Below are 24,936 nucleotides of genomic sequence, written 5' to 3' on the forward strand. Positions count from 1 at the left end.
TGCGCGCGGAGTTGCAGGAGCCGAGCTACAAGGCTCCTTCCTCACGGAACGCACCGGGGTCCCGGCGCCGGCGGCCTCGACTCCCCGTCGGATGCCCGGCGCCAGCTTCCCCGCGATCGGGGTCTCGCAACCGCTCCCGCGAGTCGCGGGATCCCCGCACCCCGCGCTTCCCGCACAGCCCAGGGGAGGTGCCTCTCGGGCGCCCCCCGGCCGGGATGCCAGCGTCCCGAGGCGACGCGCCTTCTCCCGCAGCCTGCCCCACGGCCTTGACACCTCGGGAGCCTGGCTCTCGCTAATGTTTAACTCGGGCCCGAAGCTGGGGAGCGCCGAGTGAGCCCGGGGCCGCGAGCCGCCGAGCTGGACGCGCGTCTCGGCCGCTAGTGGGACCGCTGCCCGCCCGCTCCCGGCGCTCAGTGCGACGAGACGCCGACGATGAAGGTGAGTGGCGCGCCCGCTGCTCCCCAGCCCCAGGCTCGAGCCGTAGCGACCTCTCACCAGACTGTCCCCGAGCAGTGCCCCAAACCCCTCAGGACGGAGCCAGGGGCTCTCATTAGGCAGCAGCTCCGTGCGCCCTCTGACAGGTGAAGGGACTCCCCAGACCTCTGCTCCCGCCCCGGGACCTGCTGCTAGACCCTGGCTCCGAGCCCCGGACCACCCGGAGAGCCTCCCGCAGCTCGCGAGCCCGAGCCCGAGCCCTCACTCGGCTGCTGACGTGCGGGCGTAGTCGAAGCAAAGGGCAGTGCGCTCAGAGGCCGTGGGTTCAAATGCAGCCGCTCTGAACACCTCGGGCCGGCGCCCCCCAGGCCCTCCCGCCCCCGCGCCCCGCTCCCCGCGCGCGCGCCCGCCGAGCCCGCGGCCCCGGGGCGGCCCGGCGCCCACCCCCCGCGCAGGCCGGGGCGGAGGGCTCTCCTTAACCCCGCGCTCTCCCCGGCCCGCAGACACAATGGAAGGTGCTCCTGGGACTGCTGGGGACCGCCGCGCTCGTCACCGTCATCACCGTGCCCGCGGTTCTGCTGAGCAGAGGCAGTAAGTTTAACATTTGAAAGAGAGAAGTTGGAGGCCAGGACCTGGTTCTGTGTTACCACCGTGAGAACGAGGGATTGGGCTGGGGGCTGGGGGCTGGGGCCAGTGCGACAGGTGGGAGGTGAGGCTGCCCGGGGCCCTGGGGCTGGGGAATCAGGTTCACCTCCGCGGGTCTCCAGTGTTGAGGCTGCAAGAGCCTCGCAGCCTCGGCCAGGCTTTCTGTGTAGCCAACGCATGCCCCCCGGAATTAGGGGGAAAGTCTTAGGATGTCTTAGTATTAAATTTAAATTAATTTCTCCATGCCCGTGGCTGCGGTCTTCAAAAGGAAAAGAGGCTGTGTTTCAAGATCTCAAATGCCATGGGGTGGGGATGGGGCGGGGGAACAAGAAAGTAAGCCCCAAAATGCTGTTTTGAGAAAAGACAGCGCACAGGGCCGCAGGGAGTTTCCCTTCAGGAATGGTGGAAACCCATCCGAGTTGGGATGCAGGAAAATAGAACTGTTTGACCACTTAGGGAAGTTAAAGAAGTAAGCATTTCAGAGTTAAATCCTAAAGCTGGAGTACTACATGAGAATTTGGGGGGAAGGGGGGGGATCAGTGATGCTTGGTGGGTTCTTTCATTTAAAGCCACCTTCGTTTCTTTTAGCTTGGCCTACTGTTCCAGTTTCGCCCCAGCTCTTAACATACAACATTCCTGTAATGGAACACACACTGTTGGATGCAAGCTCATGAGAATAACTAGTTTGGGTCTCATCCGGCCCAACTTTCCTTTTAAATATTTACTTTCATTTCAGTATTACACATTCTGGGCAGCTAACCGAAGCATCTACTCTGGTTGGTGTAGTCAACCAGGAAGTATGTAGACAGTGCGTATATACCAAAGGTATCTTATCCAGATTTCAAAGTGACTGTTCAGAATTAGTTTATAGAGCTATCAAAACCATGTTTGCCTGGCAATTTCAGGGCCAGGGCAAAGGTGCCAAAGGTTAAATAACTGAGTGTGTTGACCTATTGATGATGACTTTAGTTACTTAAAGCAATGGTTACTACAATTTTAGACTGTTAAGTGGCAGGCATCAGTCCACTTATATTTGACTCTTTGTTGTAAACTGTTGAAATTTAACTTTTTTCATAAAGTGATTCTTTGTATATTTAAACAACCACACACACAAAGCCAAAGCATGGGTTATCCATACAATCAAATATTCACATGTCTTATTATGTCTCAGGCACTGTGCTAGTCGCTAGGAAGACAAAGATTAAATTTTCTGATTATAAAGATCACATCAAGGTGTTTATAGTAGTTTAGTGGGAAACAGATATGCAAACAAATCAAAGTAACTAGAATAGCTGCTTTTCTCCAAAACGTCTTGGAGGCACCGCCATGGCAATGGAAGGATGGGTAAAACTGTACTTATCAGAACTTTCCTTAAGGGATGGAACTCTGTACTTGGATAAACCACTCGAGATGGGCAGTGAAATGGCCTAGGGGTATGGGTCTTTCACAGGGTTTGGACAGGTAAACTATACATGCTTTGTTTTGTTGAGTGACTCATGAAACCTAGGGAGGGAGGGGCTGTCATTTCATTTCCCTTAAAGAGTACTTAGTTTTTCTGCAAATGAAATTTGAACAAATATTTCAAGAATGTCTTCTCTGATGGGGACTTTCTGAGATTCACATCTTTGCCTATGATTGTGACGCAATAAGATAATTTAAGGAGGGTTGAGCAAACTTCCCTGGGATTATAAAGATCACTTCTTGGAAAGTATGGGCAAAACTCTCACAACAAGCTCCTTTTTTGGGGAGGCTTGAGTGGTTAACTTCAGGTTCTGGAGGTAAGGTTTTCCAGAGAAAAGGTGAATGCCTTGTGTGTCAACACAGAGACACAGGATCACGTGGTCTATTTTGGGATTATAAAAGGACTCTTAGCAAGAAAAAGGAACTCATCTTTTTACAATTCATGCCTTGTCACAGCATTTTTGTTAAATCATTAAATCAGCCATACCATTCCTGGGCTGTGCCACTGTAAGGGACAGCATTCTTACAAAGAATCCAGAGTTGTTACCCAAGAAATGTCCTTCATATCGTCAATCTAGTTTTAAAATCAAACACACACCTGGAAGGAAGAGAAGAGGGGAGGCAGGAGAGACAAAATATAAATGGAAAGGAAAGGAAGGAAAGGGAATAAAAGAGAAAAGGAAGGAGGAAAATTTTGATAGAAAAACAGAACAAAATGTTAGATTATGTGGAAAACAAAGAAACAAACAGCCAAAAGTAAGGAGGAAGAAATGATCAAACCCAAGTTTATTCCCTTAGAGGTTGGTGTAAGAGAAGGTTAAGTGTTTCCATATGAAAAGATGACTTCAGCAGAACTGGGCACACCCAGAAAGAGGGAGGGAGGGAGGGAGGGAGGGAGGGAGGGAGGGAGGGAGGGAGGGAGGGAGGGAGGGAGGGGAGGGGAGGGGAAGACCTGATAAATACTATTACCTTTTTTTTTTTAGAATAAAAACTCCTTGATGTCAGGAATTACGCTGTTCACTAAGCAAAACTGAAAGTTCACCTCCTTCTTTATATATAATAAAGGATTGTATTTTGTTTTAAATTTATAAAATATCCTATTAAAAAGGATATTATATATTTAAACATTCAGTTTCCCAGAGAATCAGCAGTAAAATATAAGTATATTGTACTCACAATGGAATTATAGAAATCCTCATGGCTTAGTGGCAATAGAACCTTCTCACTCAGTATTTGTGGTCTCTATATTTCTTTCCCCCTTTAAATTATATTATAGGCTGAGTTTTTAATATATTTGTCAAGTAGTTTTATTATTGCATTTTGTTATTTGTCAAGTGGTTTTACTATTGAGTTTTATTATGGGTTAGGAACATAGCTGTTCCTTTTTTCCTTTGCACTGCTTTAGCAGTAAATTTCCTCAATACTTTTTTTTCAGTGCATAGGAAATTTGACTGCTCACCCATCCATCAGTAATAAAAGAAAACCCAAATGTGAAGGAGACAGGAATAATCAGAGAAAGAAACGATAACATCTATGAAGTTTGCCTGAGGAAGTCCAGGATCTATTCCAGGCTTACAACACAGAAATAAGCCTGAATGAAAGCTTTGTATATTTCAGGGACAATTTCTAAACAGTGAGCTCTGTAAAAGCTCGAATTGACTCCAGCTAGCTCAGTTAGCTATTGTCAACCATTGTTGAGTGTTCATAAGGTCAGTGGGTTGGTCTTTTTCAGGCTGGTTCTTTTGGCTTTTGGTTCCCTAGCCATAGCATGTGCCTTAGATTTTTCTCTCTTAGACATCTTGCTGCTCCTTCCAAAAGGGATCAGAGAGAAAAAGGGAAGACTGTTTGCCCAAATGATGGTTAGAGAAAGACAATATAAAGGGACTGACTAGAGCTGGATTTGAATACTTGAAATTTTATGACTTAACAAAGTGCTGAGGCCTACAGGGAATGTGACTGTAAATGCATGTGAGATCACCTTGCTTGTGGAAAAGAAGGTATGCAAAGATGTAATAACAGCCAACATTGTGTGCCAGGTATGGGGCTGAGGGCTTTCAATATACTTATTTGATCCTTACAATAACCTTTTGAGAAAGATACTATTATGATCTCCATTTTTACGGACAATTTTCAGAAACTCTGAGAGGGTGTTTTAGTGATTTAATACTGCACAACGAATTACTCCAAAACTTAAAGCAACGGACATTTGTTATGTCACAGTTTTTGTGGGTTAGGAATTTGGAAGTGGCTTAGATGGGTGGTTCTGGCCAAGGTCTCTTATGAGGTTGCAATCAAGGTCTCATCTGAAAGCTTGACTGGGGCCGGATGATCCACTTTCAAGCTCTCTCACATGGCTATTAGCTAGCACCCTCAGTTCCCCAGCATGGGGGCCTCTACATAGGATACCAGGACAGCTGGCTTCCCTTAGTATGAAGGATCCAAGAGAAAAACCAAGTAGGGAAGCTTCAATGCCTTTTATGACGTAGCCTCAGAAGTGTGACTAATGGTATACAACCATCACTTCTGTTGTATTCTGTTGGTCACACAAAGCAGCCCTGATGCAGTGTGAAAGGGCATTACGCAAAGGCATGAATACTAGTGGTGATTACTGGGGGCCATCTTGGAGGCTGGCACCAAAAAAGTTAAGTAACTTGCTCTAAATTCCACAGAGTTGGGATTAGGTAATGTGACTTTAGAGCTGGTGCTCTTAAACCCAAATCATTCTGTTAGCTTATGATCAAGTATAAAATTTGATACCATATTGGCATAAATGTTACAACTTCCCATTCATATACCTATATTATAATTTCATGACTGCTAATCCCTGGATGCTAAATGTTCTGAGGAAAAGCACCTGCTGTTGCTGCTTCTTTTCCTATATAAAGCTGTAGATAGGCACATCTGACATCCCACACTTCTGACTGGTATTATTTATTGTTTTAGTAGTAGTAGTAGGTCCAGGTTTACTTCTTGCACTGAATTATACTTGTTTTATTTCCAATGCATGTTGTATTATTTCATCTGACCATGAAACAATCCATGTCAGAGAGAGGTATTAATATCTTGACTTTATACACCAAAGAAACAGAAGCATAGAAGGTTAGGGCTTTATAAGTACTAGAACTTGGGAATCCAAGTCTTTTGACTTCTAGCCTTCCCTGAGCCTGCTGGTTCCCATAAATAACTGTATAAAAAATGCTTTGCTGAGAGTTTTTCTAAGTTAATGATAAATCATTGCTTTATGGCTTGATGCTAACACTTTCATTGTTGTAAATCAGTAGCTCATAAATATTTTTACCTTTAGTCTTCACAGCTGCATTGTGACCTCCGATAGAGGGTGTGTCTCTCAACCTGAGAGTAAACTGAAACCACAAAATTGGAACTTCTGAGTTAGCTGTTTTATTTTTGCCAAGTACAGTATTTGAAGTTTTATATTGTACTTCAAAAGTATAACTTCCTAAGAAGTTTTTTTAAAAACTTAATGATAAACCATTTGGTTTAGTTAAGAGTACACATTAATGTGCACAAATTTTTTTATTATTTGGTTCACTAGGGAAGTAAGTGGACCCATGAACTTAGGTCACATAATTCAGCATCTAAGGCCCAAGAAGCAGAGGTAATTTAAGGCAGAGCCAAAGCCAGCAGGTACTTCAACCCTGGTGCCCTGGGAGCCACACTGGCTCAAAGTGTATAATGGAGGAAAAGGTGGTCTGAGAGGTGACTATCAGGTGGATACTATTACCTATCCCTTCCCTGAATTCACACTGGGCCCCCAAAACTGGCTGAGTGGCTCCTGTCACCTTAATGCCATCTTTGTGGGGCTGGAATCTCCTGTCCTTGTTTTCCTAAGTTGTTTTAAAGCCCCACATGCTGAAGCTCAGGTGCATGAGTTTACTGGATGGCTTCTATTTTCTTGTGGTTTTCTTTATTATTTTATTCTATTTTAAACCTCTTCAGTGCTAAGGCCTATAGTGGCCTGATGCCATATTTGTTAACTCCTCAACATGTATTGAATGTTTCCTGCATGGCAGGTGTTAATGCAGGTACCAAGATCTGGTCCTAAACAGTAGAGATGAGGAGCCTGCTACCATGGGCCATAACAATTCATGGGGCATGTGGGTAGTAGGCAAGCACATGAGAAATATCAGACAGTAATATATGCTAGGACAAAAATAGTGTGATGGAGAGGACAGAGGGACACAGAAAGGTGTTTCTCTTTACTCTAAGCATGAGTGTGGCAGGGTGTTATTTCCATTTCTGTAATATGTCTCTGATCCTATATACATAATGGTGGGGGTGAGGGGGGAGAGCTGTCCAGATGAGAGATGACAGATTGGAAGGGGTGGTAGCATTGGAGATGTTAAAAAAAAAAAAAAAAAGGCAGGGTGTATTTTGGAAGTAATAATAATGGGAACATGAAGAGGGAGGAAGAGTAGAAACAGTGATGACTCCTTGAACGCTTGCTGGATCATCAAAGTAGAGAATGTTCTCTTGCCCTCATAACTATATCCTTTTGACAGGAGCTAATCTACTTGATTCCTCTGACCTAACTGCCTCTTCCTGCTGAATTGGCTTCCCCTTTCCATGGCAGAGCTCAGGGGGGCCTTCTGCATCATGTGCCCAGCATGCACATGTCAACAGAGAGTAATTCTCCAAGTCAGCACATATTTACTGAGCATTGTCTATGTGCCAGGTATTTTGATGGTCACTAGAGGTATAAAAAGGGCAGATAGTGCCCTTGTCCTCAAGTAATTCACAATTTTAAAGGAAACATAAACATTAACTATGATAAAAAGTGCTAAGTGTCTTTCTAGTAAATGATCAAAGTGCTATGGAAGCATTAAAAAGCGAATGATAAATGCTGTCCAGGGAAGCCTGCACAGAAAACAACCAAGCTTAAAGAGTTAATAATTTATAGGCCCAAATACATGCTTTCCAATCCTGGAGCCATCAGACTGGCTCGCAGGCATGCAGTTCACCAGACGTGTACTGTTTAACAATTCACAGCTCCTTGATTCTCTATGAAGAGTGTGTCATTATATTTTTGGCTTCAAGTAACAAAAAACAATCAAAGGTTGTTTAAACTATGGAGTTTTCTTATTATGTTATTATTAGCATGTTATATAATTGGAAGTGCAGAAGTAAGGCAGTTAACACAGTGATCAAGTAACATCCTCAAGATCCCAGGTTCATTCTATCTTCCAACTCTGCCATTCTCAGACTGCTGTTGGCTTTTGTTCTCCAGCTTGTCCTCTCAGGGTCAAGCATGGATGCTCCAGCAACACATTTGCTCACACAGCTGTTCCACCAGGCAGAAGGGGATGCTGTTCCTCATTCCTAATCTGTTTTATCAGGGAGAAAAACCATTTCCAGAAGCCCTTCAGCCCCAGGCAGACTTTCCTTCATGTCTTATTGGCCAGATTTGTGTCCCTTGTCCATTTCGAAACTGGTCATTGACAAGGGGAATGAATTACTAAGCATTGTCTATGTGCCAGGTATTTTGATGGTCACTAGAGGTATAAAAAGGGCAGATAGTGCCCTTGTCCTCAAGTAATTCACAATTTTAAAGGAAACATAAACATTAACTATGATAAAAAGTGCTAAGTGTCTTTCTAGTAAATGATCAAAGTGCTATGGAAGCATTAAAAAGCGAATGATAAATGCTTGGACTAAATTAATCAAGACTCATCTTTCTGGAAGGAGAGGAAGGTGGAAGAAGAAGGTTAATTACCTAAGTTGAATAGGAATTGCAAAAGAAAGAATTGAGGGTAGTTTATATAGGCATATAATATATTTTATTATTGCTCTTTTTTTCATTACATTAAAAAGATTTAGTTCGCTAACAGAAGAAAATAGGAGCTCAGTTGGTTAGAGTGTCATCCAGATACACCAAGCTTATAGGTTTGATCCCTGGTTGGGGCACATACAAGAAGCAACCAATGAATGCATGAATGAGTGGAACAACAAATCAGTGTGTGTGTCTTTCTCTCAAATAAATAAATAAATAAATAAATAAATAAATAAATAAATACATAGTAAAAGAGAAAAGAAAATAGATGACAAGCTAGCTCTTATTGCCAAGAATCTGAGCATATATCTCTCTCCTTCCCCTCTTCTCAGTCTTTCCTAACCACTTGAGTTTATTGAAAAACAGTGTTTTGATGCTGCCTTTTTTTATCCTGAGGGCATTTTGAGCCCAGCATTTGCTTTCTCTTGCCATTCAAAGTGATAAAGGAAGAATTTGATTTTACAACATTTAAGATATTAATCTAAGACAATAGAGTGGGTCAGAAACATCTGAGGGGAATTACTTTCAATTTTCTCAAAAAAGCACATATAAACTGTCATATTTTATCATTATGCCATTATTATCATATCATGTCAATTCATAATGGGAAAATGTGGCACAAACAGTCAACATAAAACAGAATGGACAGAGTTTAAAAATACATGGTAGCCCGGCCAGGTGTGGCTCAGGGGTTGAGCGTCGACCTAGGATTCAGGTGATAGGGGTTCGATTCCCGGTCAGGGCACATGCCCGGGTTGAGCGGGTTAGGCAGCCGATCAGTGACTCTCTCATCATTGATGTTTCCATCTCTCTCTCTCTCCTTCTCCCTTCCTCTCTCTGAAATCAATAAATATATACATTAAAATAATTAATTAATTAATTAAAAAAAAAAACATGGTAAAAACCAAATCTCCAAAAATTGATCAGGAAAGTAGCATTTGAAATCACTTATGGCCATAAAACAAAATAAAATAAGTAAATAAGTAAAAGCAAACAAAATAACCTCACAATGTCTAGAAGCTACCTCCTGTTTAATCTGACATGGACAAAAATCTAATTGATGACTCAAGTCTTTGTTGTAAAACTTTCAGGGAGGAAGAAATTAATCTGCATGAAAATGATTTCATTGAAATGAAATGAAAATGGCTTGACTATACTGAAAATAAAATCCATAACCCAACTTTATGTGACCCTTTGGTACTGCCTGGCAATGCCCCCATATTCCCCACTTGCTCACTCAGCCTCTCCTAATGGACTCTCCCCTGTGTCTCCTCTTTCTAAGCCTCCAGCACCCGCCTCCATGCTCATTCTCAGCTGATGACCTTGTTTTCTATTTTCATAAGAAAACAAAAGCCATCAGAAGAGAACTTCCCCAGTTCCCCCCAGCCTGTATGTACCTGCACACTCACCAGCACTGCCTCTTCCAGGGCAATGGATGAACTCTTCCAGCACCTATCCAAGGCCAGCCCTCCTTTGTGCACTGACTCAGTCCCCTTTTACTTACTCAAAGACAGGGCTCCAGCTACCTCCCCTGCCTGCTGCATCGCCATTTCCCCCCCTCTATATAAACATGCTGTAATCTCTCACATCCAGGAAGGAAGGAAGGAAGGAAGGAAGGGAGGAAGGAAGGGAGGGAGGGAGGGAGGGAGGAAGGGAGGAAGGGAGGAAGGAAGGAAGGAAGGAAGGAAGGAAGGAAGGAAGGGAGGGAGGGAGGGAGGGAGGGAGGGAGGGAGGGAGGGAGGGAGGGAGGGAGGGAGGGAGGAAGGAAGGAAGGAAGGAAGGAAGGAAGGAAGGAAGGAAGGAAGGAAGGAAGGAAGGAAGGAAGGAAGGGAGGAAGGACCTCTTTAGACCCCACATCTCTGACAATCTTTCCCTACTCTCCTTACCACAAAACTCCTCAGAGAGTTTTCTACCACCACTGTCTGCAGTTTCTCTCCTGGCTCCCTCTTAAATGCACTGGAATAAGACTTATCTTCACTCAGTCACTAAAACAGCTCTGTTCTCATCAGGGTCCCTAACATCTGTGCTACTAAATCCAGAGCTCAGCTCTTCCTCTGAGTCTCTAATGTCATGTCCTGTCAGTTGACCACCCTCCTTCTGCACCTCCTTCTGGGGTTCCCCTCTCTCTTAGTTACCTTCTACCTCGCTACATGTTCCCTTTTATTCTCCTTAGGAGTTCCTCCTTGTGTCTGACTTCTAACCTTGAACGACTTTCCAGGCTCCATCCTGGAACTTCTTCCCTCTTTCCACTAGGTGATCTCACTCACTCCCATGGCCTTAAACACCAATTACAACCTGACAATGCCCAAATATTTATCTCCAGATGAAATCCCTCTCCTGAACTCTACATGCATATATGCAACTACTAAGCGAACAACTCCATTTGGATGTTTTGGCATCTCAAGTAGCATCTCCCAAAAGTCTTTATCTCCCCAAGCTTATTCCACCTTAGCACATCCTGTCTCTCAGCAAACAGCAATTCCATTTTTCCAGTTGCCAAAGCCAAAATCCATGCAGTTCTCCTTAGCTCCTCTCTTTCATTCACACTCAGTATCCAATTGGTCAGCAAATTCTATCACTTCTTCCTTCATGTTCTTTCAGAATTTGACCATATCTCACCACCTTCACTGCTACCACCTTAGTCCAAGACACCATCACCTTTCATCTGCATTATTACAAAAACCTCATTTTTTTTCTTAACTTCCTACAGTTTATTTTCAACTCAACAGACAAGGTGATTGTGATAGACAGAATTTTAAATGACTCCCAAAACTTTCTCTCATCCCCCCATGTACTAATCTCTGCCTGATCTCTGAGATTGTGAATATGATGGATTTATTTCTGGTAATTAGGTTATGTTCTATGGTATACCTTACTTTAAGAAAGTGACAGTACCTGAGCAGGTCTGACCAAATCATGTGAGCCCTTTAAAAGCAGTTTTTCTGGCTGCTCAGAGGAAGGGTAGTCAGATATTTGAGGCATAAAAAAGATTTGACATGCCACTGCTGACTTGGAAGATGGAGGCAACCATATGGCAAAGAATGTGGGTGGCCTCTAGGAGGTAGGAGCAGTCCCTGGCTTGTAGCCAGCAAGGAAACAGGGCCCTCAGTCCTACAACCATGTGGAACTGAATCCTGCCAACAGCATGCATGAACTGGGAAGCAGCTTTCTCCCCAGAGCCTTCCGGTGAGAACTCAGCCCAGCCAACACCTTGATTTCAGCCTTGTGACCCTGAGCAGAGAGCCCAGCTATGCCAGGCTGGAATTCCCACCCACAGAACTCAGCTAATGTCTACGTTCTATTAAGTCACTACATTGGTGGCCATTTGTTATATAGCCATAAAAAACTAATACAGTGATTGCTTTGTTGTCGTTAATCCTTACCTGAGGATATTTTTTCCATTGATTTTTAGAGAAACTGGAAGGGGGAAGAGAGACAAAGAGAAACATCCATGCAAGAGAGACACATCGATTAGTTGCCTCCTGCATATGCCCAATGTTTGATAAAGTCAAAATAAATTCATCCTTCCAGATTACTTATAGTCTAGTTAAGATAAGATAGTCCAGGTTAAATATTTAAATAATGATATAAAATTATTTGATTAATTGGCAAAATATATGGTACAGAAAATAAGTATTAAAGGTGACAAGGAGAGAGAAATGTTGTAAGTAATAAGAGAGAGATCAAGAGGCACAGGGAGGGACCGTGAGAAAATGAAGGCCACAGATGTGGACTGTTTATTTGAGAAGAGAGAGCTTAAGGAAGCCGCAGGGTCTGGTAAATAGTTTTTAAAATCGGTACACCCAGTGTGTACTTAAGAAAAGGCAAGAGTGAGCAGTGAAAAACTGAAGATGTGCTGAGGGAGAAGAGATGAAAGCAAAGTCCTTAAGGAATCAAGAAAAGGAGGATCTGAGGCACAGGTCAGGCCCACTTGTCACTCTGAGAGCCAAGGAAAGGATTAAAGAATGGTGCAAGGGACAAGCAGAAGTGAAAAATCAGCTCTGTGGTGATCTTTGCTGTAAAGCAGGAGTCACTGAGTGTTTTCGTAGGACAGCTCCATACTCTTTTGGAAATGTGTACTGCAGGTGCTGAGTTGTTCAGGATTGTGTTATGTTTTAAATCTTGGAAACATGAAAAATAAAAAGGAAGAAAAGATGCTTGTTATAAAGCTTTCATGAGTACTTTTTATGAGTATAAAAAAAAAAAGATGACAGGAGTTACCGGCTATACCGGGGAAGAGAGAATGAGGGTGGTACAACTTCCTTTCCATCCTGAATAACAGTCCAGAGAGAATACTGCAGGCGTTTCAGAAAGAATTGATAGCCCTTTGACTTAGAAGCACTAGAACAAATTATGTTCTTATGTAACCTACCAAATGCCCCAGGTCCAAATGTTACTACCAACTTGCCTGTTGACATTAATTTCAATTTAAACACTTTCGTAAAGTCTAACTCATCTATGCCAGTTCACAAACACTGCCAGCATAGCATTTACCATGTGTAGTCACTTTCCCAGGTGCTTAGGCCATTGAGAAGAATGGTTATAACCACAAGCTTTGGAGCCATATTGCCTAGTTCAAATGTGGCTTGGTGCCCACCAGTCATGGGGCTTGAGTCCAGTTATTATCTATGCCCATTGGCACCTCAGTTTCCTTACCTGTAAAATGGGGGTGAGAATAAGTTAAATGTATAGTACCTAGAACAGCCCAGCACACTGGAAAAACTATAAGCATTTGTAATTATTATTCTTTATGTATTTTCAACTTTTTTTATTATTTTAACAGCCCTAGAGATAAGTACTATAATAACACTTGTCTCACACTTAAGAGCTTTGCCTGGTGAATGCTGGAAAGAGCAATTTCTATTACAGTTTTGTTTCCCAATGATCATTTTTTTCTTGAATGAAGGCAAACACTTGGCTCAGAGAGTAGTGAGGTTGATTATGCCTATAAATCTTTCCGGAAAGTTCTTGAATGATTCAGTATTAGAGCTTCCAACTTCCTTATATGCTGATGTTCTCTAATCAGCTTTCTTCCTAACACACACTAGGCGCTCTTAGCTTGCATTGTAACACCTTCATTGGTGTCCTACTACAACTACTTTTGAGTAGTGTTCAGGAGAAAGTAGAACTTCGCTAAAACAGCTTCATGTTTTACGGTCTTGTGGGTTCTTTATCTGTACAGTTCAGAAGTTTCCACCTTCTGACTCTTTCTCATCGCTTTGGACTACCCTGGCTTAATGTCAGTTATTGCAGCAGGATATAAAAAGCCTTGTAAATATTGTTTGGCCATTCTTGTACTGGTCTCATTTATTCCCAGAAGAGTCCTAACAAGGGAAGAGGGAGTGACTATAATCAGAAAAGATAATCGTAAAGCAACTTCCAGTTCTTAAAGAATCCAGCGGCCCTGACATCCTGTTTGGTGCCGGCTTCCTGTGTGCGCTGCATCTCCTGGCCCTTTGCAGGGGTGAAGCAGAGTGAACTGTAAACTACTGCGGGTCTTGGCCGGTGGGTTGCAAGTATTAGTCAGGGGAAGACAGACTAATATCCATAAAGACCTGAGGAAGGTGAGGGAGTGGCGAGCCTTGGGCATATCTGAGGAGAACACCGCAGGCAGAGTACAGCAAGCTCCGAGTCTCTGAGGAAGGACTGGGCCCAGCGTGTCTGGGGAACAGCAGGAGGCCACCGTAGATGGAGCAGGGTGACAGGAGAGGAAGAGGAGGAGGTGAGGCTGGAGTCAGGACAGACAACCCCCTCCCCAATTCAATTGTTTCTTTTTTTCCAAATTGTTGCTGTTCTGGGAAATGCGCATTGTATCATTTGGTTGGGTTTTCAGAGTAGACCTTTAAAAATACATTAATAACATCCTTAACAGAAGTTTGGTCATCTGACACTCTGATTTTAGGGTAAATGCTTAAGAATATGCAGTTCCACATTTTACAAGTTCCAGCCGTAGAAAAAGGTGATGGCAATGCATTTTCAGAGGCCACTTGATGTACCTGGATGTTTCTCCTGTTGAGAAGGCAAATCTGATTATTGTGATTATATGCTAATGCCTCTTGCCTATGGTAAGCAGCAAAAACATCACTCTTCACAAATCCTCTAAGTCCACTAAATCCAATATTTTCCCTTCGTATAACTGACTCCCATTGTGGATGCTATGGATGGTACTAGAGATACCAAAGAGAGAAAGTAATGTTCATTAGCACTTAGCAAATAACTAGATTGTACTTATCCCAGATATTTTCTCACTGGGATGCTCTTAATAGGATCATTTTGGGATATAAACATGGTGAAACTGAATGGCTATTTTATTGCAGTGAAATTCCTAACTTCAGCACCACTGCTAGGGACTCCAGGGGAGAGACTCTTCTATTCATCTTTGTAACCTGAATGCCCAGCACACTGTGTGACAAATCTGGAGGGCTTCCAGAATTTTAAGTCCTGAGCTAAGCACTTTACACATGTTATCTCATTTAATCAAGGCAAATCCCTAAGGGCTAGATAACGCTATTTTTCTCTTTTTTATAGGTTAAAAGAAGTGAGGTTTTAAAAGACTCAGTAATTTTCCCAAAGCCCCGGAGGGAGAATTAGACTTGGGCTCAAATCCAGTGTCTCTGATTTCAAAGCCATGAGGGACCCAACCCCTTACTGGTATTTGTTGAATCAATATAGATGGGTGGTAGCCTGCTAGTGCTGCTGGCAACACAGGAAATGAGGAACCTTCTAGTCAATTTCTCCTTCTGCCTTCTTGATGTTGCTTCCTCTGTCTCTATGTCAAGTTGCTATTTTACTCGATCAAATTCTATAATAACACTTGTTTTATTTCCCTAGCATCAATATAAAATATCTTATTACCATAAAGAACACTAGTACTTTATAACCATATATCTTTTTCCTGTATTTAACAACTTTATGAGTATATGAGCTATAAAGAGTGCATTTCATTAGCCACTTATTTACTAAAACAGTTTATCTTTGTGAAGTAGAAATATTATATATCATATAATAAGCTGAATACAGATAAAAAGTTTATTATTGAGTATAAAAATATTCAAAATATCCTGTAACTATTAAGGAACAATTGATCAAAGCAAGAATATTCCATGGGACTACACTACTCTCTTACTTGCATCTCACCATTCTGGAATTACTTGTACTCAGAAGTGATTTTGATTCCATAGTGAGGGAAGATTCATTAGGATACCACACACTTTTATAAGAATTTATTCTTAGGTTGAACCATTTTAGAAGCTTCTATTCTACCACTTTTGACTGATAAAAATGGCATTTTCATTTGGTTCAACCTAATAGTTGCTCTCATCAAAGAAGTAAAGCATAAAGTCGTTAACCTTTTTTTGATTTTTAAATTGAAGAAGACTTGAATCTAAGAGGTCTATATATGCTGATGGGAAACATATGATTAACTGCTCTTCTTGGCTAGCACAGTGCTTTGAACTGATAAGTCAAATGAACGACATGTCCCAGGCCCACCAGGAAAACCACACAAGCAGCCAAAGACCTTCATCTGTCACCACAGCAGTGCCCTGTCAGTGAGCAAGTAGACAGGAAGGAGAGACGTGAGCCGTCCCCTAAGCCTTTGACAGAATAGGTTGTAACTTGGCAGCAAACTGTGAACTTGCTAAAGGTCAAAACCTGGACTTGGCACTCACATCTCACAGAACTCGCTTAGCTAGATGTTTCAAAAGTGTCTTCCAATGTGTGCTACTTATCAAATGGCAAGGAAAAAAAACAAGGAGCATTTGTTGCTCTGCTTGCTCCAATTTAGCAGTGCTGTTCTGGGCTAGGTAGCCAGGATATGGAAGCCGACTCTCATGGTCATTGTAAAGGAGCTGAGTGAACCTAACACTGGATAAGGGCGGGCTGGGCCTGGCATGGGTGTCATGGGTTATAGCAAGAGTGTTATATTGAGGTTGATACCTGGAACATCAGCAGATGTCAAAATCATGCTGGGCCTATTATGAGCAGAAAGGAGACTGAGTGTGGTAGAGAGGATGGGTTTAGAAAAGCTATGGCCTAATAGAAATGAGCCCAGCAGTATCTGAGGGGGGCAGGTAAGTGCTCAGTGAGAGACACATTATGAATGTGATGAATATCACTCTGGGCAGCAAGTGACATCACAGGGAATTTTACCTCAATTAATTTAATATTCCAGGTGTAATTGTATTATCCTGGGAAACCTAGGTAAATACACCGTATGTGATCTATTAGAGATACTCAATTCATTCTCTTCTTACAAAACCAAGAGTCAGTGAGAGATGTTCTGTGGTGATATGTCTATTTATTGGATATATGTCTTAGTCTGTTCAGGCTTCTCGAACAACTTACCATAGTCTGGGTGACTAAAACATCGAACATTTATTTCTCACAGTTCTGAAGGCAGGGAAGTCTAAGGCACTGGCAGATTCGGTGTCTGGTGTCTGGTGAGGGCCTGTTTCCTGTGCATCACATGGTGGAATCACTTTTCTACAGACACTGATTCCATTCATGAGGGCTCTACCCTCATGACGTAATCACTTCCCAAAGGCCCCATCTCTCCCTAATACCCTTACATTGGGGTTAAGATTAACAACATATGAATTTTGGGGGAACACAAACATCTAGTCCATTGCCATTTAGTGAACAAATATAGGTTTGTAGTTTTGTAGTCCAATATTAGTTTCAAATAATATTATCTGTGGCCCAAGGCTTTACTTTTATTTGAATGTTGACAAATCCAAGGGCTGGCTTTATTCATTTGCTCTATTTCTGCTTACAAACACAAATCTTACTAACTTTCAGAAGTGAAATGCAGGCCTGATTTGGGAAGAAAAAAAAACAGGAAAGGTGTTTTTTTTTAAAAAAAACCTCTTTTACGTATTTAACAAACTAGGCTTAAAATTAAGTAATAAAGTGAAGTGTAGCAATTTTATCTATTTAAAACTAAAGGTTTTATAGGCAGAATATAGACTGTGTGATAAGATTAAGATCCAAAGAAATAAAATCTTAAGAATATATTTTGAGCCCGGCCAGGCGTGGCTCAGTGGTTTAGCATCGACCTGGGATCCAGGCGATTGGGGTTCGATTCCCGGTCAGGGAACATGCCCGGGTTGCGGGCTCGATCAGTGACTCTCTCATCATTGATGTTTCTCTCTCTCTCCCTCTCCTTTTCTCTCTGGGAAATCAATAAAGATATATTAAAAAAAAAAAAAAAGAATATATTTTGAAAGAAGATCTCTTGTAAGAGAATAACCTTTCCACAGGCTGTAAAAAAATTAACAAGCGAAGGTACTGCTGGCTTCACAATCCCCACAGAGTAAGAATTGCAGTTGTAGGAATGTTATAATGGTGGCTGTTTTTGTGAGTGTATGTTTGCATACATGTGGAAGAAGTAGAGAATTTGGAAAAATACTTTAGGCTGTTTGTCATCAATGGAGGATCTGGGATTGAGGAAGAAGAATCACATTGTCTTGACTATGATTGTTGGAAGATATCTTATGTCACTCAGAAAAAACCCCAAAACTTTTTGTATATGTAACTTCTTACTATGGCACAGAACTGTGCTAGGTGCTAAGGTTGATGCAAAAGTAAAATAAAAAATAAGGCCCTATATGCCCTAGATGTGTAGACCACACAGGTAGGCAGGGAGGCATGAGAAATAGTTGTCAGCACAAGTTATTGTTACAAGAGCCAAACGAGTAGTGTTGAGGCAAAAGTCAGAGAAGGCAGAATTGAAGCCTTTGTGAAAGAGGTGGTAGGAGTTAGAGGGTGGGGAATTGTGACAGCCAGGGAAGCAGTTGAAGACATTGCAGGAAGTGGCTTAAAACAAGGAACAGAGGTGGAAAAGCCTCAGAAAGTCTGTTGGGTTCAGTAGGCAGATCAGTGTGACTAGGTGAGAAGGTTCATGCAGAAGAGAGTGGAAATGAGGCTGGAAATGGAGTCTCATGTTAGATTGTAGAGGCCACAAACACCAGGCTGAGGAGTTTGAACCTTCCTGTAGGCAGTGGAAAATCAGTGAAAGCTTTCAAAGAAGAGATCACTAGGATGAAAGTGGCACTTCAGAAAAAGCATTCTAGTTGTGGTGCAGTGGAGGGATAGGATTAGAGAGAAACTGATGCCAGGGATACCTGGAAAAAAGATTTCACAGGAAGAATCAAGAGGATGGTTTGGATTAAAATTTTAAACCACAATAAAAAATTTTAAGCCACATAAATTCTCTGGGGAAAACTAGTTTTGGAAGGAAGACAATTATTTTAGATAAGGTAGGCATAGGATTAGCATGGGACAAGTCATCTAAGAAAGCCCAACACAGCACGGGAAATGTATTTAGAGTATGGTAATAAGTATAGATTTTGTCATTTATTTAAATGGAAAATATGCCCGAAACTCAGGAAGTCACATTCTCCGGGGTTCTCTGGAAGGAATAATAGAGAGAGAAACGCAGAAAGCTAAAGGCTCAGTGTCAGAGTATTTCTGCCTTAGAGTTAAAGCAGGAGATGGAAAAATAATGGTCAGTGAATTAGGAGAGCTGAGATGTCACAGAATCAAGGGAAAGGTTTCATGGAAACTTCCACCAAGTAAAGGAAAAGTGACAATAGAAACAAAGATTCCCTTAATTGGGTAATGAGCACGTCTTACAGGTCTGTGCATTGTGAGAAGGCTTGAAAGAGGACCTCAGGGCCTCAAGAAAGGATGATTTAGACTCCTGTTGTCTGCTGCATGGCCACATGTGGCTATTGATTGTGAATGTGTCTAGTCAAATTGATATATGCTGTAAATGTAAAAGGTGTACAGGATTTCAAAGGTTTAGTATGAGAAAAACAAAGAATGTTTAAGATCTTCAGTAATAGCATTTAAATATTGATTACACATTGAAAATTAGGATATTTTGGATATCTTGGGCTAAATAAAATATGACATTAAAATTATTTTTGTCTTAAAAATTTTTTAATATGGCTAACTAGAAAATGTACTTACATTATATGTTCATTGGACATTGCTGATATAGACCTTCATAATGAAGGTCACTCATGTAGAACTAATATATGGTGAAACACACACTCACATATGCTTTAAATGGTTAAATGCATTTTTACTCCATCCACCCAGTTTGAAATCTCAAAATGTGCTTTGCATTTTATGACTGCATTTTTGCATCTTGTAACCAGTGTAGATTGTAGAGATCCACTTGTTTATTTTAGGCAAAACTTAGGTTAGTCCATCTTACTGAACATTTGGCTCTTTTTTCAACCAACAGATGATGCTACAGCTGATAGTCGCAGGACCTACTCTCTAACTGATTATTTAAAAAATACTATTAGAACGAAGTCCTACAACTTGCGATGGGTTTCAGGTAAGGATTTGGGGGCTAGGGGACCAATTTTTATGCTTATGTTCATTCGAATTAGGTTGTGGGACACTTCTATGGCACTGAGAAGATATTCTTGTTTTTTTAAACCATATGGGGGAGAATCTTTTTCTACCTAAGGGTGTAAAGGGAGTTAAGCTGGAAAGAAAGCTTATTTCTTTGATATGTACTATAAAAAGTTAAATGTGAATGGAAGCCTTGACTATAATGATGGAAAAGTGAATACATACTAGTGTAATAGTCATCACTTAATGTTTTTCAAACTTGGAAATGCTTATTTAGTACTTGTGCAAGCTCAAATCTTAAATTTTTGTTGCATCAATTGTAGCTCATGAAGATGTTTAGTAGCAACTTGAAATATTGATCTGGCCATTTTCTCTCTTTAGACCACGAATATCTCTACAAACAAGAAAATAATATCTTGCTATTCAATGCCGAAGATGGAAGCAGCTCCATTTTCTTGGAGAACAGTACATTTGTATGTTTAATCACATAATTAATTCACACTTCAAGGAAATTCTGGGGATTTTTTTTCATAACCTTTTAAATCCTGAGCACTATCGTTTCATGCTGTTGGACTCTCTCTGCAGCATATGGCACAGTGGATCTTTCTCTCCTTCTTGGAATGTTCCCTGCCTTGGCTACTTTTTAGTCTCCTCTGACGATTCCTCCTCCTCTGCCCATGCTCCTAAATGTAAGTGTCCTCAGGGCTCTGTCTTCATTTGCTGGCCCCGCTCCTGACTGCATGCTCTCCTTCGGTGAACGTCATGCCCGTCCGCAGCATCAGCACTCTCTTTCTAGCCAAGATTCTCCAGTACACACGTTTAACACTAACCTCTCAAGATCTAAACCTCTATTTCTAATAGCTTGCTTGCTTCTGCACATGAATGGTCTGTGGGCATTTTAAACTCAGTATCCCAAGCTAAACTAGTGACTTCCCCTTTGCTCTCCTAGCAAACTGAAAGCATCTTGTGCCTCTTCCAGAGTTCCCAATCTTGGTAAATAGTGCTCTCCTCCAAGTCACGACCCTCCTTGATTCCTCTGTCCTTCCCCATATTTAGCTAATTAACAAACCCTCTGCAATTTCAAGTGTCTCTCAGATTTCCATTTCCACTGTAGAGTCCTGGTTCAAGGCCTAGTTTCATCTTGTGATAGTGAGTATTCTAATTTGTGTCCCTATTTCCATACTGTAGACCGGACCACTGCATTGCCCATGTCCAGGGCTGACACAACCCCTCTCATCTCATCTCAGTCACTCTGACACCAGAGCAGCTTTGTAAAAAACAGATAAGATTTTAGTACATCTATATGCAAAAATAGTCATAGTTCTGCTTCTTATATTTAAGCCCCAGCTATTTTTCCAAGTTGATGTTCTCTTAGCTCATACTTTGTCTGGTATGCCGGACTGTATTCAGGTTACACCAAGTTGATGTTCTCTTAGCTCATACTTTGTCTGGTATGCCGGACTGTATTCAGGTTACACCTAGCCTTTAGACAGTCTCTAAATATGCATACCTTTTTTGCTCATGTTGTTCCCCCTACCAAGAAAGTTCTCTATGATTCCCACCCTCACAGCTGTCTTTCCTTGGGTAAAATTAATCCTTCCCTCCCTGGTTCTCTAACCCCGATCACCATCCACCTTACATCATCGTCATTGGTGTGGAGGAATGTGTCACCTCTTCCAGATTGGGAACCACATGTCTAGAACCATACCCTCTACATAGTAAGTGCTCAATAATGGCAGTTAAGTGGGATTGTTTAATTGTTCTTTTTTCTATTTGATTGACAGGATCAATTTGGACATTCTATAAATGATTATTCAGTGTCTCCTGATAGACAGTTTGTTCTCCTAGAGTACAACTACCTGAAGGTAAAAGAAATGTTTTCCTATTGTGTCATTTTAAGAATCCTATGATTATGTTATTTTATAACTGATTTCCAGGATATGTATATTTAAGATTGATACCTACTAATATAGCAGGCACTAAAAACTCATTAATTCAGCATCAAAAGAAGGAGTGATCATTCTCTTTCATAAAAGATAAGTCCAACAAATGTTTTAAAAGAATGCATGTGAGTGTTTTCAAATACTAAAAAGTATAAGTAATATAATATAGATACTGAAAACATAGCAAAATAGAACTTATAATTGAAAAGTAAATTTACATGTCTGATTTGTACATCCAGTAATATAATCTCTTATTTTCTTTGTCTCAGCTTTACATGTAGTAAAACTTTCAATAAGTATTTGCTTTGAAAAACTAAACTCTTCTTCCTTCAGAAGAGACTCTGAAGGAAGGTGACCCAGATCGCTTCTCAGCCCTCAGGTCCCACTACGTACAAACCATTCTAAAGGGGAGGCCTCAGCCCTGTAGGGACACTCAGCTTCCTCCAGTCACCCAGCCTAATGTCAAATTCTCCCAGGGTCAGGAAGGTTACAGTTCAGTCACACATCCTCTTCACTTTTAGGATGGCTGCAAATCGCTGGTAACTTTAACTGCAGCTCTTTGGTTATTCATAGATTTGACAACCATTGTTAACTGTAGGAAATTCTGAGACATAAGAAAAATGAAAAACCTATAGAGAGATTCTGCACTGAAAAGAAAATATAAAGCTGGGGATCCCACCTCTGCTTGTTTTCTAGAATAAAGGATGAATACTAGTATAAATACCTTATCTCAAACACCAATGCTGCTGTACTCAGGGCAAGCAAACCATCTCATATTCCTTTTCCTATTTTGGGGCTGTGACTCCCAATCATAATATTTACCCTGGATTCACTGTGCTGGGCTCCATTTCCTAGACATGAAGACTAGATGACTGTGTTCTGCTAAACTTATCAACTATGAGCAAATCAGAATCCTATGCCAACTTTAGCACATCTGTTCCCTATTAATGGGTTATTGTTTATTTAATTCAGTGGTTCTTACTGCTATCTCTGTATTAAAATCACTTGAGTTTTTAAAAATTCTCAGTGTCCCAGTTCAATCCTCAGATCAATAATCTGAAGTCTCTAGAGTGAAGCCAGCATCACTATTATTTTTTTCAATTCGTAGATGATTCTAATTGGCAACCAGGGTTGAGAACAACTGAATAACGTTTGTCCATGTTAAAGACTAACATATAAAGGCTGTGAGGTTAAGCCACAAATGGAATAGTAACTGCCAGCTGAATTTACTCTTTAGTCAAGTTCAGTAAGTGCCATTTGATGTGCACTAACGGATGCATTCCCCTGGTGGACCTTCATCATTGGTAATTTGTCTTTGCTGTGTCACTGGAGTTTACATGTGTATTTAACTGCTTTTGCTATTTGCACTCTGTCCCATCCTCCTGTCATTCATTCTTTCAGGCAGTATCCAAAGAGCTCCTTTTAAAACCTGAATCAGATTATGCCATGCCTATGCTTAAACCCTCACGATCGTTGACTTCCAGTCACCTCCAGAATAAAGCTCAAGCTCTATACAGCATCCTTAGAAGCCTGTGTGACTGGACCCAATTCTGCCTGTCGGAACCCATCTCCTACCACTCTCTCTGTGTTCACCATGGTTGGCCAGTGCTTCTCACTCCTGTGTACCCTTTAGAATGACCTGGGGAGGTTTCTAAAAATACAGATGCATATAGCCTACTCAACACCAATTAATCCAGCATAGCCATTAGGTAGATTTATGGAATCCCAAGGTAACCCAATGATCCAAAGTTCAGAACCTTTAAGTACACAGCTTTTTATTTTAATCAAGCATCACTTTTCTTTCTATGTAAGGGCCAAATAATTTGCCATTGCTTTCTTCTGGAACATTCCTCTCCCACTCATCAACTGCTCTCTTTTTAGTAATTCAGGTCGAGGCTGGCTTGGACCACTTTATCGAACATTGCCTTCTGTCACTCTGTTCTCCCACAATATACCATTTACTCTCTAACACTTTAGCTTATTTTACTTTCTTCATAAGTTTATTGCAAAGCACTAAATTATAAGATTATTGAAATTAGAGAAATATATCTTCTATTTTACTTCCCAGAATATTCAATAGAATTTTCTGTGGAGCATAAATTTGTTGACAAATCAATGCTCAAGAAACCTATCCAGAACAACAACAAAAATTAGTCTAATTTTATTCTATTTCCTTGGAGGTCTGCTATGCAGTGTTCTTTACATCCTGTTCCATGGTTTCTCCATGACTGAGTTAGTGCTTCTAGAAAGATCAGTTATTACTTCTAAGTTACTTTTAAGAAGTAATGATCAATTCTAAGTGGCTACAAAATAAACAAATAAGTAAGTGAATACATAAATAAACAAGTTCCATACCACCTGGTATGGATGTTCTCCTAGTATCTTTGCTCACTGCCTAATGCTCTAGAGATAGAAATAGCAGCATTATCTATCAGTCACATGTTGACAATCCCAGGAACCCTGTTAAGTACTTCACATGCATTCTCATGCACCTGAGATAATTGTCGTCATTATGTACATTTTTCTAAAAAGAAGACTGAAGCTTAGAAAGAAACTTGCCTGCCATTACACCTTGGAGACTTGTCTTGGTCCATTGGGCCTGCTGTAACAGAATACCACAGACTGGGTGGCTTAACAACAGAAATTTATTTGTCACAGTCTGAAGACTGAGAATTCCAAAATCAAGGTCCTGGCAGATTCAGTGTTTGATGAGGTCCTGGATGGTAGTTGGCCATCTTCTCTGTGTGTCCTCACATGGTGGAAGGGACAAAAAATCTCTCTGGAGTCTCTTTTATAAGGGAACCAATCCCATTCATGAGGGCCCCACCCTCATGACCTAGTCACCTCCCAAAGGCCCCACCTTCAAATAACATCGCGTCGGGGAGTAGGATTTCAACACATGATTTAGGGGTGGGAGGCACAACTGTTCAGTCTATAGCAAAACTTGAGTTCAAGCTCGAAGGCTCCAAAGCTGTGCTCTTAAACATGATCTTTCCTATCTTTTTGCTTCAACTTTTCTCTTCTGCGATGCTTTTTTTTTTACCTCTTGTCTTTGTGGAAGTCCTCTGAAACTCAGGCCAAGAATCACTTTTCCATAGGGCTTTTTCCTTCCCCAAGGCCTAATTTGTGGGGAAGGCCTCTCCCCACCCGCTTCCATTTAATCTCTTGTGTTTTTTTTCTTGTATTTATCTGTCCATATCCCCCATTCCACTATGAGCCTTTCAACAAGAGGGAGCCCGTTTTATCTAATAATGCCTCACAGGGGATAGTTGCCAATGTTTATATCCTAAATAG

General features: G+C 41.4%; 1 protein-coding gene across 1 annotated transcript in view; it reads left to right on the forward strand.

Annotated features, from left to right (window-relative positions):
* The first annotated feature begins 432 nt into the window (after window positions 1-432).
* DPP4 (dipeptidyl peptidase 4) overlaps window positions 433-24,936 on the forward strand; it is a 75,148-nt gene continuing 50,644 nt past the window's right edge. Inside the window, exons 1-5 of the mRNA XM_087819397.1 lie at window positions 433-438; window positions 939-1,026; window positions 19,584-19,679; window positions 20,081-20,172; window positions 21,484-21,564. Coding sequence (XP_087675523.1) covers window positions 433-438; window positions 939-1,026; window positions 19,584-19,679; window positions 20,081-20,172; window positions 21,484-21,564 — 363 coding nt within the window. The remainder of the gene's footprint in view (window positions 439-938; window positions 1,027-19,583; window positions 19,680-20,080; window positions 20,173-21,483; window positions 21,565-24,936) is intronic.

The sequence above is a fragment of the Miniopterus natalensis genome, chromosome 8, assembly GCF_054644295.1.
Source record: "Miniopterus natalensis isolate mMinNat1 chromosome 8, mMinNat1.hap1, whole genome shotgun sequence".
Lineage (NCBI taxonomy): Eukaryota > Metazoa > Chordata > Mammalia > Chiroptera > Miniopteridae > Miniopterus > Miniopterus natalensis.